General features: G+C 38.1%; 1 protein-coding gene across 1 annotated transcript; it reads left to right on the forward strand.

Annotated features, from left to right (window-relative positions):
* Positions 1 to 8691: 8691 nt before the first annotated feature.
* LOC119630755 (uncharacterized) lies at positions 8692 to 16696 on the forward strand. The gene is made up of 3 exons (XM_062674474.1): positions 8692 to 9635; positions 10422 to 10615; positions 14237 to 16696. The coding sequence occupies exons 1-3, from the start codon at positions 9287 to 9289 to the stop codon at positions 14396 to 14398; spliced, it is 705 nt and encodes a 234-aa protein (XP_062530458.1). The 5' UTR covers positions 8692 to 9286; the 3' UTR covers positions 14399 to 16696.
* Positions 16697 to 18318: the final 1622 nt, after the last annotated feature.

Raw genomic sequence — 18318 nt, forward strand, 5'->3', positions numbered from 1 at the left:
GATATGAGAGAGACGACTTGAAGAGGAGTACGGACGTATTACAAAGAGTTAACTCAATAGCTATTGTTCGAAAGATGCAAGCATTTTCTACACATATATGAAGCCGTCAGCGCAAAAGTGGCCTAAGCATATCATAGTTAGTACGTAGATAATGAGGCTTAAATTTACTTTTACACTGCTTCGTAAGCAGTAATAATACTCCCAAAAAGAATGTTTACAATCTTGTTGTCTATGGGTAACATGAAAGCTTGATCTCGTGTCTCAAAGATTTAGGTCACGTTTTAATAATGTGTATGAACCTCAGTTACAACTGAACACTAATAGCAACATGAATAAATCTTTTTGACATTTAAACGACATCTAACGCCTACGCCAGTGCCAAAAATGGAAGTCCAGGGGATGAATAGAAGATTTGTTGAGGTGGAATTTTTTTAAATAGTACCTTTCATGTCACATGTGGGGAAAGAACTAATAGCAGCAAGACAAAGTTAGCTAGCTAGAGGCTCGAACATTATAAGTATAATATATACTTATACATTAAATTAGATTAATCTATTACTACATATTTTCAAATATTACACAAATAAAAACTTATAATTGATTAGCGCGCAGCGATGTGCTTAGTAATTACTGTTTCTGTAACTAAGCTAGTTTATTCAAACCTAAAATAATATAACATCTTAGTCTACACACATTAAATCTGGACATTATCTATATATTAATACGTGAACCAAAAACGTTGTATCCCTTTTTACGAAAATTGGGCGGACGGAGCAGTATGAAATTTTCCACACTTATAGAGAATATAGAGAAGAAATGCACAATGCTAATTTTTTTTAAAAATAATCCATAAAAGATACATTAAATCAATAAAAAAAACATCACACACAGTACATACCATGTATTTGACGCACACACGCATGCATACTATTTATTGTCAAACTTTTGCTCTTGACGTCTGTTGTCAAATTGAGAATAGATTAAATATTGTTTGTCTTTGTTAATATTTTTTATAGTGTAGTCTTGGCGAAATTTGTGATTATAGAAGTATAAAACACAATCATAATAGTGTAAAAACTTACAATTCCAATTAATTATAGTCGAATTTCGACTACTGCGGGACCTCTAGTACATATTTAAAAGCGAAATGACACTAAAATTACTCATATTGACTTTGCTTAGCTGTGATTTCAATACCGTATTTATTTCCTCCAAAGACAATATTTAGTTTTTATAACATCTTATAAGTTTGCAACACTTTCATAGTGCAAAATTTGAATACTCGTACAGCCATCAATAGCCAACAAACTTTTGTTTTTCAAATCCCGCCTTCACGAACTTACAATATCTCGGTCAAGATGTTTCGGGCAGTTAATTACGTTTGCTTTGATAAGGGTCCGGATCCTTTCGGTCTCCTTCAGGTAACGGTCAGTATCTTAGTACCGAACTATTGGATTTGCGAGTCTCGTGAACGAAATATTAATTTACGGTTATGATTTAGTGACGGCTTTTATTAATTGTGACGAATTATTGGTTTGAAAATTTTAATGCGCTGTTTGGGAATGTTTAATAGCTTTCATTGCCAGAAAAAACAATCGATGAGTAATAACGGAGTGGTACCCTAGAGAAAGCAAAAGAACTAGAGGAAGACACTCAAAGCGATGGGAAGACAGCTTGAAGCAAGCAGCTGGGCCAGAATGGTTACATACAGCAAAAGACAGAAACAAAGAGAAATCCTTAGAGGAGGCCTCTGTCGAGAGACAAGCTGTTAAGAGGAGAGCCCAATGCCGAGAATATGTTTTAGTTTAAGTTAATTTATACTTTTCTTACCTCTATTGTTATCATCTTATGTTTATTTAACTAAGTTAAAATCTAACAGCAATAAAGGTTTATTTATTAAATAGCTTTCAGTTACAGTAGATATCATAACAAAGAATATTAATTATGATACTAATGGACTTGTAGTGTAATATTATGCGGTAGGCTTCTTCGAATCTTCGAATTTAATGAAATAGAGAGGGAGAGAGAGAGAGTATTCTTTATTGTACACCAATGTCTTATCGCTAAGAGCGATCTCTTCCAGACCACCATCAGGTGAACAAGAATCATTTGGAAACGAACTACGCGCGGTGTACCAATCCAGTGAAATAGCAATATGAACTATTTTAAATTTAAAGAAGAGGCTAAAAACTTAGTGATTCATTTTTATTTTCCGATATCCATAGAACTAATCGTGCTTAAACTAGGTCTATTTATTGAAGATTGGAAAAACCTGTCATAAAATTTACATTGTGTCTAGTTACTATAAAGACGGTTTTTTTAGAGCATTCAGTTCATTCATCGCTGACAGTTAAATCTCTTTACCATAATTTCAAAATTTAAATCCCTAAACGTCAAATAACTTTTGTAAGCACACTGAGACCACATTCGGTCGTAATTATAAATTCTCAAGCGGCGGGTAGCGTTTGAAACAATGAAGTTAATCCATCAGGGTACGTCCTCGGGCGTTGCTGAGATAAGACAAGGGCCCGTATTTCTGCTCGCCTGGTCAGTTTCTTAAGCAACCACCCTAATATAGAATAGAAAAGAGAACAGAAGGCTATAGTTATTGATGTTTAAATATTGTCATTATATGTAGATTGGACGATAATTGGCATTAATATTTAGGCAAACTGTTGTAAATGGCAAAAGATCTTACGTCCGATCACCTAGCCACTGATGTAGCCAAACAATGGCCTGTCAGTCTATTATCCATAGCCCAGTAAATAATTCATACTCTGTACGGCTGTGCATGTCTGTGGTTATTAAAAATAAAAAATGCGACCGGAAAGAAGAAAACGGCTTATTTGTACTAACTTGTCAGTGGTTATGTCGCAAACCGATTTTATCATCACTATTTAAAATAAATAGGTGTAAAGATGTTCAGATTTTTCTCTCTTGTTACGAAGGATAAATTAGAAAATTCAAGTTACTACAATTCTATTAACGAGTAATTTGCAAGAGATAAAGTTTAATAGGTACACTAAACTACAGTAATGTGTATCAAGAAAAAATATACTTTCAAAAGCCTCTTAGAAGCAAAACTAACATGGATCATTCTTAGTGCACTCTCTACTATCTTAATTTTGTAACAGTGACCATTGTGAAGTCCACCCTTCTCAGATTGTGACGTCCACCTGGGTTTGCCGTATGAATATTAATTCGACCATATCTTGACCCTTGTGGGAGGTAGAAGCGGGTGACGTATGAATGTTTTGGAGAATAAATGAACACTGGTTTAAGCGCTTTACAGCTTCAAATACATTTTTTTACACGCTTTTATGAATTCGGTATGGAGGTATGTTTGTTTGTGTGTAATGGAACTTTTGAACGTCATCTTCATTGACTTGAAGATGTCCGATTAACTCGAAAACTTTCACACGCAATAAAGACAGTTGTCAATATAATTATTTCGAATGGTAAACCGTCGACGTCGCCCAAAGCACGTAATTACGGATCCTCCTGATCCATTAACGATGCTTTTAGGCACCACAAGCATCGGTCACCGTCCTCATCGAACCCGTCGCTTGCGACGAAGGGCTCGACGAGCGAACTAACCCATAGACACAGCCCACTGAGTTTCTCGTCGGATCTTCTCAGTGGGTCGCGTTTCCGATCCGGTGGTAGATTCTGCGAAGCACTGCTCTTGCTAGGGTCAGTGTTAGCAACTCTCCGGTTGAGCCCCACGAGCTCACCTACAAACGTTAGGGTGAAGCTGAAATAGCCTCTAAGGTTATCAGCATAGGTAGGAACAAAAAATAAATAATAATAATTATTTTATAATTTCGCTCTAATATCCTGACCTAAATCAACGGGATAAGAAAAAATAAAATTAATGATAATACGTTACACTGTTTAAATTCTTTATGCTTACAGAAAATATAAAGACAATGTAAAGGAGTACCAGCTATTAGTTTCTATATGTTAAGGTGTATTGAAAATATCCCGAAAGAGTATTAAACCATATTGCAGATCGAATTAATTAAAAAAAGATTTTTATTCCACGATGTGAGATGTTACAATTATTGTCATATCAGATAAATACACAAATTCATGCAGGGTTCGTTCAAAATATTTCATATTACAATTGCCTTATTAAAACCAGTAAGTTTACCTGAGCTTGTTATCTTTGAGTTCTTGGTAGGTATAGCACCTTCCACGCTTCGCAGCCCACGCAAATATTGTTATTATTGATTAGCCCTTACTCGGCAAGGGCTATAAGGGTGGGAACAAACTTTTAGTTACACATCGGAAAATATTTCCACAAATTTCTTCCTAAATGGCTTACAATGCATTTGCAAGAACACTAGTCGTTTAATGGAAAGCATGCGTGATGGACTGATGATCAGGAAATCTATTTTTATTTAAGTATATCAAGTCGAGTGATGAGGCTATGCAGTGGCTCAAATCACGTAGGCAAATATCTGAGTCAACTTAATTTTCGATATAAGAGTGCAATCCGTTCAATTGAAATAATCGCAACTAAACCATACTATAATTTTTTGTGGTCTCTATGACAGAAAAACATTATCTATTATTGAGCCGACCCCAAAATATTAGCAAACAAAATTCCAGTATATTCGAATCCTAAATCTACACGATCCTCTCGGTCAAGTGGACACAGCTAATGAGTGAGACGTCTTAATTGGCCGACTTCAAGAGGTTAGCATTTTCACCGTAAGCTCACGTCGAATTCAGTTTGAAGTACAGTAATCGTATCGCTAATTAGAATAGGCAATACTTTTGAAAGTTTAAAAATTTCATTTTTTGTTTTCTTGTGAATGATCCCCAATTCCTTTTTGTTTTGTTTTTTTTTTTTAATTCTTGACGGGTTAAGTTCGTTCTTAATGTCCAGCTGTTGTAATGTGGATAATAGAGCCTTATAGGCTATATCATGATTTTCATGCCATTACCCACCAAGAGAATCGTGTATCTCATTGTCCAAATTTCAATGGTATTGCTTAATGAATGTGAAAACACTACCTAACCTACCTACTGAGTTTCTCGCCGGATCTTCTCAGTTGATCACAATTCCGATTCGGTGGTGGAATCAGCGGACCAATGCCCTTGTGTGCTAGTGTTAGCAAATTCACCGGGCTGAGCCCCGTGAGCTCACCTACATGATCGGTGAACCTGGTGTAGCCTCTCGAGGTTACCTAGGCTAGGTAGGATGAGAGATGTGCTCTGCACTGAACACTTCACTTTCCCCCCTTTGTCTTTTCATGAGTTCAAGCGAGGTTCGGACTTGGGTTGTTGAGCGACAGAAAAAACAGTCAGTTCGACTCTGATATGCCCATCTCCAGTGGAGAGTCGATCTCCTCATTACTGAGGGTCGTGACTCCCCCGCTGCATCAACCTCTCTTGTAAGATTGTTCTCCATCTGCTGCGATACTTGGCCTCATGGAAGGCATCACGGAGCTTGATGTCCAGACAAGACCGAATTTGGTTCGACCACCTCGTGGGACTGCGTCCTCTGGGACGTTTGCCCTCTATCTTGCTATATTAATATAAACAAAACTATATATGTTTCAATGAAAAACACGTTATACACAAAATTTAGAATATGGGAAAACTAAACGCAATCTGGACAATGGTAATTCCAAATTCGAAATGTATGTCGCCACTCCATCTACTTCCGGTTGAATTCGAACGTCCGCCCAACTTGGGCTTCCGGCGGAAACGGCCGCAGCGAACATGGCGTCTTTATCTGAAGAATTAACTGTGATAGTTATTCAAATGTGAACGCTCATGGGTATTTTAATACGATAAGGTTAAGGATTTCAATTTATACATTCAAGTCCATTAAAAATAATTGTGTGGTGTTCTTTCATGAGTTCTTTTGTACTGAATAAATTACATTCCTCATTAGTGGTCACTCTAGTCGCTTGAGATTTGCACACGTATGACGTAATAAATTCAATATGGCGAATTTTCTTAGGAGCTTCTGTAGTCAGTTTGGGTGGATAGAGTGGGTGGTCTCATTCGAATTGTGATGTCCATGGACTGAAGTAACTACATTACACCACAACCAACCAACCTCATTCACTTATCTATGCAAAAATGAAACTCAACACTATAGATGCGGCAAAATCATAATTTATTAACAATTAACACATTCTCAAAGAAACTATAACGAACCTTCATTGTGAATTGTTTATTAAATTATTAATTCGTTCTTTACGACGCTATTAGGGGTGTCCGAAGCCGTCCATATTTCAAATGTAAGTTTACGCAAAGGTGAAGGGCTGTGTATAATTGTGGGGGTAGAAAGGGGGAGCTGGTCACTGTTTGTGATTTGTAAATGGGCTCAGACCTTAGCCCTTCCTGGAGACGGGAATATATCACGTAGGCGAAGGATAACTTTGTTTAAGGATTTATATAGAGCTGTTTATTGTGAAAATTAATTGAAGACTTATTAAGAAACTAGCTGAGTCCCACGATGTTACCCGCAGTTATTGTCGTATTTACTCCAAAATAAAGTAGCCTAAGTTACTCCTTATATTATTATCTACCTATCTGTGAAAGTCCCGTCAAAATCGGTCCAGCCGTTCCAGAGATTAGCCGGAACAGGCAGATAGACAGACAGACAAACAAAAATTGTAAAAATTGCTATTTTGGTGTATGTACCCTATATATATTCATATGCATGTAGTAAAAAGCGGTTATTTCAATATTACAAACAGACGACACTACAATTACAGAGTAACGCCATCTATCGCCGAATAGCCGAAACGAATATCAAAAGATCTAGCAACGTCGCGAAAGATCGAGAATTACAACGCCATATATTGTCAGATCGCAGAAACACACGAAGCTACTCGACTTGTCCAGCATGTTCTCGATAAATCTAGGGATGTCGTATCGACAATGAAAGCGTTGCTGCGATGGCACGGAATTAGTTAGTAATCGGAATTACTTGAAGCGAAACAGAATACGGATCACGTGAAGCGAAGCGAAAGAAGTGAATTTAGAGTTGTAAAGTGTAATGTGAGTATTCTAAGTGATAAATACAGTTTTAATCTGTACTTCGGTGAATTCTATTTATCCCGAACCCCAGCGCGTAACATTATGTTTAAATCAAAGGAATAGTAACACTTACTGATACATTCGTCGTAACTCTGTACTTAACTGTATGTTTTTGTTCAATAATAAATGACTAAATCTAAAACTTTGTCACAAAAACAGCTAATCAAAGTTACTTTCTAAATATATACGAAATGACTTTGAAGACTACGAAGTATTTTGATTACGATGATTTAATAAAAGAAATCAGTACTATTGTTAATGTTGAATTTTTATGTCACACGAAGCGTTTAACTGTCACAGGGGAGCAGCTCTATAGATATACACACAATTAAACATACCGGTACAATTGTCTGACGAGATATCTTGAGGGGGCACAAAGGTTCTCGCAAATTGCCAAAGTAAGTGTAACAGTCGAACTGAAATACATTATCTGGACCGTGGGGCGGTGGCGATCGGAAGATTTATAGCTGCGGACCGTTTGGCTGCCTCCTGGCCTATTTCCGAAACGGACAGTCCGGTTAATCCACGTATTGTGATATATGGATGCGCGTTTTACCCGTGTACACCTTTGAAAAAAACCTAAACATTTAGTGATGTACCAAGTTTGAGGACTTATTGTTTTTTAATTAGCGGAAGGCAGCGGCTTGGCTCTGCCCCTGGCGTTGCTGAAGTCCATGGGTGGTAACCACTGACCATCAGGTGGGTGGTGTTAAGTGGTTACTGCTGGAGCCCATAGACATCTACAACGTAAATATGCCACCCACCTTGAGATATAAGTTCTAAGGTCTTAGTATAGTTACAACAGCTGCCCCGCCCTTCAAGCCGAAACGCATTACTGCTTCATGGCAGAAATGGGCAAGGTGGTGGCACCTACCGATGCGGACCCACAAGAAGACCCTACTACCAGTAATTACCACTACACCCCCTCATTAAAAATAAATGGCTGTTACTAAAGTAGTAAATAACCACATTTTTTTACACAAAATATTTCTTTATTAAAATACGCGAATGCATTTGACGGACAAACATTCAATTCTAAGACTACCAAAATCTATTAAAATCCACGAATATGAAACTCAAAGAGCTATACAAGTTTAAGCAAACAACAAATATAATAGGTACAAATAGTATAAGTAAACAAGCTTAAAGCGGAGATCACACTAGCGCCGCGCGTCGTGTTTCTCACAAAACGGCTATTCGTGTCGGACGTTTAGCATTAAATATATGTTTTACCACCTTATAAAGATTGCGTCCGAGATCCGAGCCCGGGGCATGCGGCACGAACCACTTGTATCGGGTACGACAGTGCTTGAGCGAAGGTACTCTGGGAGCTAGGAGATGCTTTAAAATTTTTATCTGTATTTTGATATGTAACATCAATAGCCACACGTCGTCGTGGCCTCAAGGATAAGACATCCGGTGCAATCGTATGTAGTGATGCATCGGTGTTCGAATCCCGCCGGCAGGTACCAATTTTTCCAATGAAATATGTACTTAACAAATGTTCACGATTAAGTTCCACGGTGAAAGAAATAACATTACTTATGTTAACGAACGAAGCGGTGCCCCCCCAATACGTGCTGCGGGACGCGCGCGCGCCGCCGCCATCCCATTCCGCCACCGACCGGCCGTGCGATCGTGCGCGCCCGCTGCACACAATTTTTGTTGGAGCGTCCATTACAAAGGAGCCTCCGTGATTCAAGAAAACACGCGCGGCCATCACAAGTTGCTGCCGCGTGTTACATCAAGAAGCCTCGTTACCAAGATTCGAGCCGGATACAACTTTGAACATCGTTTCAAGACAAAACGGAACAAAGGAGTATATCGACATTGGCGAGGTCATTCGAGAAACATCGAGACACGGATTGCTTCGCGGCGAACGGCGTGAATCATACAAATTCAAGACAAGACAAGATTTGTTGTAACAAATCAAGAAATATTGCTGTGTTGTGCCAGTTTTTACGAATACAGTGCAAATCATTTTGATTTTATAAATTCCAGCGATCCGACGCCAGACCACGCCGCGCGGCCGCGTGGCTAGCTGCAGTCGCGCCTGTCCTTTCTGCTTCGCATTGCTTCTGTCGCAACTTCTCTGCTTTAAGTATTGTTTTGTATTCTTCCCTTTTTTCTCTCACGCTAATTATTGCTAATTATTAATTGCTTTCAGTTGAAAAATTTGAAATTGATTTCGGTTGGTGTCATTTGCTTATTTATTTGCACGATGGATATTAAATCATTAAAGAAAACTAGTTCTAGCCATAAGGCGAAGCTTACCATATTTAAAACATATATAGATTCACTTTTGCCTAGTAAAAGGGTCAATGAGGTACAAGCTTTTGAATTAAAGGCTCGCTTAGATAAAATTCTAGATTTATACAATGAGTTCGATTCAGTTCAGACTGATTTAGAAAGTCTTGTGGAAATTTCAGATGATGAACACAAGGAAAGAGAGATTTTCGAGAACAGCTACTTCGGCTGCGTGGCTTTTGCGCAGAAGATGCTCAGCGCTGCCTCTGCGGATCAGGATGCCGGGTCGGTGACGGGTTCTAATATTAACACTGGACCGTCTGGTAGGCCAAACATTAAATTACCTACTATAAATTTGCCGATCTTTTCTGGACGCTATCAGGAATGGCTAGAATATCACGACACTTACAAATCCCTTATACACGACAACACAACCATTCCCAAAATCCATAAGTTTCACTACTTACGAAATACATTAAAAGAGAGCGCTTCACATATTATTAAATCCCTAGAGTTCTCCGCTGAAAATTATGACATAGCATGGGATCTGTTATGCGATCGATATAATAACGATCGAATTTTGGTCAATAATCACATACAAGCAATATTTAACATACCACCAATAGTTCAAGAATCTTCCAAGGCTTTAAGAAGTACAATAGATTCAGTTAATCGAAATTTAAGAGCTTTAAAAACACTAAATCTACCTACAGAGCACTGGGACATTATCATAATACACATGGTGTCTGGTAAGTTAGACCCAGGCACACTACGTGACTGGGAAGAGAAACGCAATAATTTAACGAGATTACCTACGTTACAAGATTTTCACACATTTCTAAAAAATCGTGCTGACTTACTAGAGACAGTGGAAGAATCATCAACATATACAAAACAGCAACCATCACAATGCAGACACAGCGATATTACTCACAACCGTCCAAAGACGTTTGTAGTTAACCAAACACAAAAACAAGCGCTGTTTAGATGTCCTGTGTGCAAGAATAATCATGTAATTTACCAATGTATGAAATTCAAATCAATGCCGATTGAGATGCGTCTTGACCGAGTTAAACAATTAAATCTATGCACAAACTGTTTGCGTGCAGGTCATGATGAACAGCGCTGTAGGCTCAGTTCCTGTAAGCTGTGCACACAGCGCCACAACACTCTGTTACACAATAAAAACACTGTTCCGGAAGCTTCAACTTCATCAGCGGGCTGTGTAGTCTTGCCCACTGTGCAGGAACAGACTCAAAAGGAATCGAGTGGTGTCACACTCTCATCCACACATCACAGTCAGGTACTTCTATCCACTGCTATGGTCAATATACAAGGCTGTGATGGTCAAACACATAAAGTTCGTGTACTACTCGACAATGGAAGTACATCTAGTTTTGTCACAGAAACTTTACGAGCGAAATTAAGAATACGCAGTTATTCTACTTCACTACTAGTACAAGGGTTGAACAATCAGTCCTCAAAAATTACAAAAAGATGTGACGTCACCATATCGTCACTCACAAACAGTGGTTATACAACTGACGTCAATTGTTTTGTTGTACCACATATTACTCAGTTGATACCTACTTCACAAATTAATTGCAATTTCTTTTCCATTTCCTCTCGCATCCACCTCGCGGATCCAACCTTCTCCACGCCGTCTGAGGTGCAGATGTTGCTGGGGGCGGACATCTTTTGGGATGTCCTTCAAAACAATCATATTGTCCTGGGAAAGAACAAGCCAACTCTGATTGAAACAACATTAGGGTGGCTTGTCACCGGCTCTATACAATCAAACACAAAATTTAACACCAACAATACAGTCCATTGCCATTTTCTAAACAACAATGAGCTTGATGAGAAGTTAGACAAATTTTTCGAACTAGAATCAGTTCCCTCTGCTCAACAAATCCATACTAAAGGTGAGAGTGAGTGTGAACAAATATTTACACAAACAACAAAGCGCCACCCAGATGGCAAATTTATTGTTACCATTCCATTAAAAGGATCACCTGAATCTTTAGGGGATTCCAAACAACAAGCTCTAATTAGGTTTCAATCTTTGGAACGTAAATTTAAACGCAACGCAGAGTTCAAAAAAAAATACACAAATTTTCTTGAAGAATATTTGGCTTTAGGTCACATGTCAGAAAATGAAACAATACAAAACGACTGCATTTCATACTTCATGCCTCATCATGGCGTTTTGCGGGAAAACAGCCTCACTACAAAATTACGTACAGTCTTTGATTGTTCAGCTGTAACAAGCACGGGTTTATCATTCAATGATATTCAACATATTGGGCCAACTGTACAAGACGATTTACTTAGCATATTGATTCGATTTAGACAGCATAAGTTTGTAGTAACGTCAGATATAGAAAAAATGTATAGACAAATTTATGTTAACAATAAACAACGATGTTTGCAACAAATATTTTGGCGATCACACCCCAGCCAGCCAATTAAACAATATAAATTAAACACAGTCACATATGGGACCGCATCAGCACCGTATTTAGCAACTAGATGTCTGGTACAGCTGGGACAAGAATGCACCAATGAGGATGTTCGGGAAGCAATTTTTATGTAGATGATTATATATCCGGGCATGATGATGAAAAAACGTTAATACAAATATGTAAAGGCGTCATTCAGACGTTAGAAGGCGCACGTTTTCATTTACGTAAATGGCTGTCCAATCAACCGTCTATCCTGGATGATATTGTTAGCGAAAATAATACAGACGAGTTATTAAACTTAAACAAACATGATTATACAAAAACATTAGGTTTACTCTGGGCCTGTAAAAAGGACACATTATTATTTGCAATAAATAAAATATCAAATCAGCCTAACACAAATAAACGTACAATTTTATCCACAATTGCTCAAGTGTTTGATCCACTTGGTTTAATTAATCCTTGCATGTTACAGGCAAAACTCATATTACAAACACTATGGGCTAAGAATATCACATGGGATGACCAGCTACCTGCTGATGTTGAGTCACAATGGCACGACTTTATTAAATACTTACCAGAAATTACAAAAATAGAAATCCCTCGTAGAGTGTTATGCAATTCGTATGTTAAGGTCGAATTGCACGCATTTTCTGATGCCTCCATTAAGGCCTATTCAGCTTGTATATATCTACGCTCAGTGTCTGAAACTGGGAATGTACAAGTACATTTGATACTTGCAAAGGGCAGAGTGGCACCATTGAAGCAAAGACTGACTATGCCAAGGTTGGAGCTTTGCGGCGCCCTACTCGCTACAAGGTTAACAAAAAAGGTAGTAAATTCATTACGTTTAAACATTGACTCAACATTTTTTTGGTGTGACTCAACTATTGTGCTGGGCTGGATCAAAACATGCAAGTTAAAACTAAAACAATTTGTATACAATAGAATTAATGAGATCACTAATAATTCTGATCCTAATTTATGGAACTACGTTCCCACAGATATGAACCCGGCTGACATTGGTTCTCGCGGTCTTAATGCAGCGCAACTTCAATCTTCACTTTTGTGGTGGGGAGGTCCGCACTTCTTACATCAAACAGATGTGCAGTGGCCCACACAGCCACAAGATGTGAATATTGCTAGTTTGCCAGAAATTAAACATCAATGCCATCTGTCAACTGATGACTTTCATTGTCAGAATTTCAATATTTCTCAATATTTTAACAATTTTTCTGAATTTAGTAAATTACAACGTATCATAGCTTATGTAAAAAGATTCATTTCCAACTGTCAATATTCTCGCAATAAAACATCAGGTCCCTTGACTGTCACAGAACTAAATACTGCATTAGAATTATTGTGCAAACAAGTACAACGTGATTCATACTGTAAACAATACTCACAATTACTTAATAAAGGCCCGCTGTCTCCTAAGGACAAACTTCTCAAATTAAACCCTTTTATTGACCATGCAGGTATAATACGAGTAGGAGGTAGACTGTCAAACTCTCACTATGATTACAACACAAAGCACCCTATCTTACTAGACGCATCACATCACATAACTAAAATATTAGTCACACACTATCACAAAATTCTTTTACATGCTGGACCACAGCTGTTGTTATCAATGTTGCGACATAAATACTGGATAGTCAATGGTCGTAATCTTTGTAGAAATGTTACTCGAAATTGCATATCCTGCCTTAGATTTGCAGGCAAAACTTATCAGCCTATCATGGGCAACCTACCTCTACAAAGATTGCAAGCAGACTACCCTTTCAGTAATACGGCTGTGGACTATGCTGGTCCCATCATGATGGCAAACAGAAAAGGTCGTGGCTGTCAGTTGAAGAAGGCATATATTGCCGTTTTTGTTTGCCTGGCAGTGAGAGCGATGCACATAGAACTCGTCACCGACTTAAGTTCTAAAGGTTTCATTGCAGCCTTAAATAGATTTATTGCCCGCAGAGGTAAGCCAGCTGTGATCTACTCCGACAACGGAACTAATTTCGTGGGTGCTTGCAACGAAATAGTTAGGTTTCTAAAAAATCAATTTAACGATATTATTTCATACGGTGCTGAAAACGAAATTAATTTCAAATTTAGTCCAGCCTACAGTCCACATTTTAACGGCGTAGCAGAAGGGTCAGTTAAATCAATTAAAAAACATTTAACTCATGTATTGTCAATGGCTCATTTGGATTATGAAGAGATGAACACTGTATTGGTTCAAATTGAGGCAATACTGAATTCTAGACCTCTCACTCCAATTTCATCTGATCCATCAGATTTAGTTCCTCTTACACCAGCGCATTTCTTGATTGGACGAACGCTCACTATGTTACCTGCTCCCCAGGTCGATGATACTCCAGTTCATATGCTTTCCAGATATAAAAGGATACAATTATTAAAAACACATTTTTGGAATCGATACTACAAGGAGTACGTTTCAGAATTGCAGATCCGAAACAAATGGCGCACAAATAGAGGACAACCACAGCCAGGAGAGATGGTTCTCATTAAAGATGATCGGCTGCCCCCCAATAGATGGCTGCTGGGACGTGTCACCACAGTTTACCCAGGCGCTGACGGCGTCAACCGGGTGGCAGACGTAAAAACTACTTCAGGAACCTTACGCAGAGCTTGGAATAGGCTCTGTCCATTACCAGTTATGTTGGACCAGAAAGATGCATCTGCTCCAAGAGGGCCAGTTTGTTAACGAACGAAGCGGTGCCCCCCCTCTACGTGCTGCGGGACGCGCGCGCGCCGCCGCCATCCCATTCCGCCACCGACCGGCCGTGCGATCGTGCGCGCCCGCTGCACACAATTTTTGTTGGAGCGTCCATTACAAAGGAGCCTCCGTGATTCAAGAAAACACGCGCGGCCATCACAAGTTGCTGCCGCGTGTTACATCAAGAAGCCTCGTTACCAACTTACAACACACTTACTACCAGATGGGCCGTGAGCTCGTCCATCCATCTAAGCAATAAAAAAAACAGAATAGATAAATTTGTCTCCTACTAACATACTACAATTTCAATTACCTATAATTACTACAATAGCGCTGAAATAACTAATCCACTAAATTTAAAAACTATGATAAACCGTTTACTAAGGGGATTTAAATCATTTAATCCGTGTTTGTGATCAATTGTTAGAGCATCAAATTGTGTAAACGAAAAAAGGTTAATTGCTAGTATTTGATTCCAGTTTAGACTATCACGTCTCAAGACGGGCAGCTTAATTCTGTATTATTGTATCCATTGGGTTCAGTACAAATCTAGCACGTGGTTCAACCAAATGAACAAAGGTTATGGGTATTATTGATTGTACTTCGAGGATAGTTAATGACTGTAACAATATACTAACTACCTTCCATCACTACGATAACAATTCCTTAATCGCTGCTCCTACAGGAATAGAATCAATTCATAAAAGCTCGATGAAGATGATGATATAGTAACAATACCTAGCTCTTGGCTCATAAGATCGGTGTGCACACGTGAGACGCTACTCTCGCAGCTGCCATGTGTGTTTCGTGATGGCCGCAACGTGACTTCGACCGGAATGTTTATTGGAAGGTCCAGAGTTCACATCGTAAGGCCTCGTCTAATGTGACTTTATGTTAGCGGGGCAAAGGTCGCGATCGTGTCCTTAAAGCATATTAAAGTTTTCGTCCAAAAACGCATCGAGCTACAATATTAGCAAAAATGTTCCGGAAGCTCTCACTCAATCAGAGCTTAAGGTATTGAATATAGGAGAACAAATATAAATCAAATGGAAATGTGCAAAGGGCGGTTTTTGTCAAGTCGAATTGGAAATGTTTAAAAAATTTGGTATTGCAATATTTAATGGCGTTGATGGGCTGACGAACCCTTCGTCCTCTCTAGTATTTATCGGTTAGTAGAGCTCAAAAGCACCACAATGTGGATACTGCCGCTTCTTGGCATGTTTATCGGCAATGCTGTCAAAGTAATGTCATATAATGAGGGTATACAGTAATGCCAGTACATACGTTTTTCTGTTAAATAAAGTAAACATACTTATTCATTATCGAAGAATTTTACTTACCGTCCTCATGTTTTTTATTGTAATTTGACACAGATTATACTTTATTAGTATTGGCTATTAGTCTTATATGTATAATAAGTGTACTATCTACGGCTGTTTTTGGCAGGAAGGCGAGAAGCAAGGCTCTATAAACTGTTTTATTTCGTTAGGGTTTTTTTTCTTTGAGTTAACGTGTAACAATGGTGGTTTATTAGCAATCGCATCTGTCATAGTGCAAAGCGTGGAAACGAAATAAAGTCGCTGGACGTTGTATCGGTTGGTTCTTTCAAAAAGTCCACTAAAATTTTAATAATTTGGCTGTGATATTATTTGATTTCATCTCATCTCGTTACATTACATTTCATTCAATTAACGTAATATAAAAATTCTACCTTAAAATATCAACTTAATTTAATTCTGTCGTATTTCGATCTTCGCAAATAATCTATGGATATTTACATACCTAATAATTAATTGAATGAACTCATCGCTAGGAATAATGGCGTGGCAAGCAGCAAAATTATCATGCTGAAACAATTAACAACGACAATAATTTGTTTTTGTTGCCTTTCTTTCAAAGTACATAGATTATATGTTTCAAGATTTTCCCCGCGAATAATACAAGGGCAACAATGATAGATGCATCCCTGTTCTCTAAACACTTTAATGCGCGGCACACAATCAGATATTTGTTTTAAATTATGGTAATAAAATGTCTGCGAGAGTCACGCGCGGCGGAACGCGTGCTCGCGCCCCACGGGATGAGCGAATTAGATCGACCGTCCGATGTGGGATATTGTTAGGCAAGCTCCGAGTTCGAAATTGATGGGACGCGGTTAGTCTCATATTTCGAAATCATATTGTTTGGTTTAAACGGTCGGTGATGCTTGTAAAAGGCTTTAAGGAATTATTGTCGGACGGGATATTTTGAAAATGTCTTTTTTTTTTGCATTTTTCCAATTCAAATAAAACTAATTAAATGTTTTTTTTTGTATTTTTTCAATCCAAATATAACTAATTATACGGATTAATCTCCTGTTTTTTAATTTTCATTATTCTAATTCCGACATTTCGAATTCTTACGGACCAATAATTCCTCAAATATTGTGCTAACTACGGTCTATTTATCGATAAAAATATTTCTAGACTTTTACATTTCATTTCACACGAAACGAACTAATAGTATCTTGAGGTCTGACTTTTATTTTCATGGGTTTTTTTTTTATCTACACGAAACAAACGATTTTATCGTAAAATACCTTAAGTTGTTTACGCTTGAAACGAAAATTCGTTCTGATAATTTGTTTTTTATATCGCTAAAGGTTTTATTGCCGACTTATAGCATATTAGTACCAGTTCTTAGTTTGAAATCGTTATTAAAAATTTCGGATACATAAAAACGATTCAGTTAAAATACAAAAACAGTATTAAAAAAAGTAATGACTAAGCATTTTGGGAGCTTTATGTTGTTGTAGTAAAAGATGACGATTTGTCGACGTTGACATAACTATCCCAAACCAAAATTAAAAAAAAATGGATTTTTAGATTTACATTATTCGATTAGGGGTATTGTCTAAAAATTACGGAATATAATTATAGAAGGCAATGAACTGTGCTGCCCGGAATCAGTCGAATTTTTATGATCGCTAAACGAATAGAACACTCGGATTCAGCACAAAAACAACATTCAAAGGCAGCTAGCTGTAGATGCAGATCATAATACATGATTGTACGGTGTGCAGAATGACGCATACTTGGCGCGTTTGCAGCGGGAAATGCGCAGTGCGAGATAAGCCCGAACGGACTTTGTGATGTCTACTGTCCGCGCGTCTCCGCTCACGTTCGATTAACATGGATACACATTGAATTTTATTTTTCATACCTTAGATGGATAATTGAGATGATAGCCCACCTAATCGTGGCTATCGCTCTGGGACATCAGCAATGCCAGGCGGATAGCCAAGCCGTTGTCATCTGCTTAAGACGCCTCAAACCTCGCTTTAACGCTATTTTATTTTTAACAATTCTTACTTTTCGAATTTACTGCATGTTATAAAGTAGAGAGTCATTTTAAAGTAATTGAAGTTAATAATGATTAATAATTATCTTAATACTTGTTGGGATTGGGTGGAAACATGTAATGTTCTGTACTATGCAAAAACAGATGGAAATTCACACCTCGCTATCAAGTAAAGTAATTTTTATCGCCAAATGCTTACAACGACCACACCCTAATCACCAACAACTTAGGATAGAGAGCAATACTAAAATTCTGAAAACCTCATCTAATTTGTTGCGTAATTAATTCTTGTGCTTTATTAATTGTGATTGTTATGGAAGACATACTGGAAACATCATAAAGGAAGCCGTAATTTAAAAAAAAGATCGTTACTATCCACATTAAGCGAGCATCCACCTAGGAGCGAATCGTAGCAGGCTTTACCCGCATTGTTGCACTGATTTAGAACGGCAGACATCTCCAAAC

Source organism: Bombyx mori, chromosome 3 (assembly GCF_030269925.1).
Source record: "Bombyx mori chromosome 3, ASM3026992v2".
NCBI classification, from domain to species: Eukaryota; Metazoa; Arthropoda; class Insecta; order Lepidoptera; family Bombycidae; genus Bombyx; species Bombyx mori.

Excerpts from the sequence above, each read along its gene's own strand:
- LOC119630755 (XM_062674474.1), top strand. The coding sequence starts at position 9,287 with ATGGATATTAAATCATTAAAGAAAACTAGTTCTAGCCATAAGGCGAAG. Across the intron at positions 9,636-10,421 it reads TATTAACACTGGACCGTCTG|GTCATGATGAACAGCGCTGT; the intron begins GTAGGCCAAACA and ends GTTTGCGTGCAG. Across the intron at positions 10,616-14,236 it reads CATCCACACATCACAGTCAG|AATTGCAGATCCGAAACAAA; the intron begins GTACTTCTATCC and ends AGTACGTTTCAG.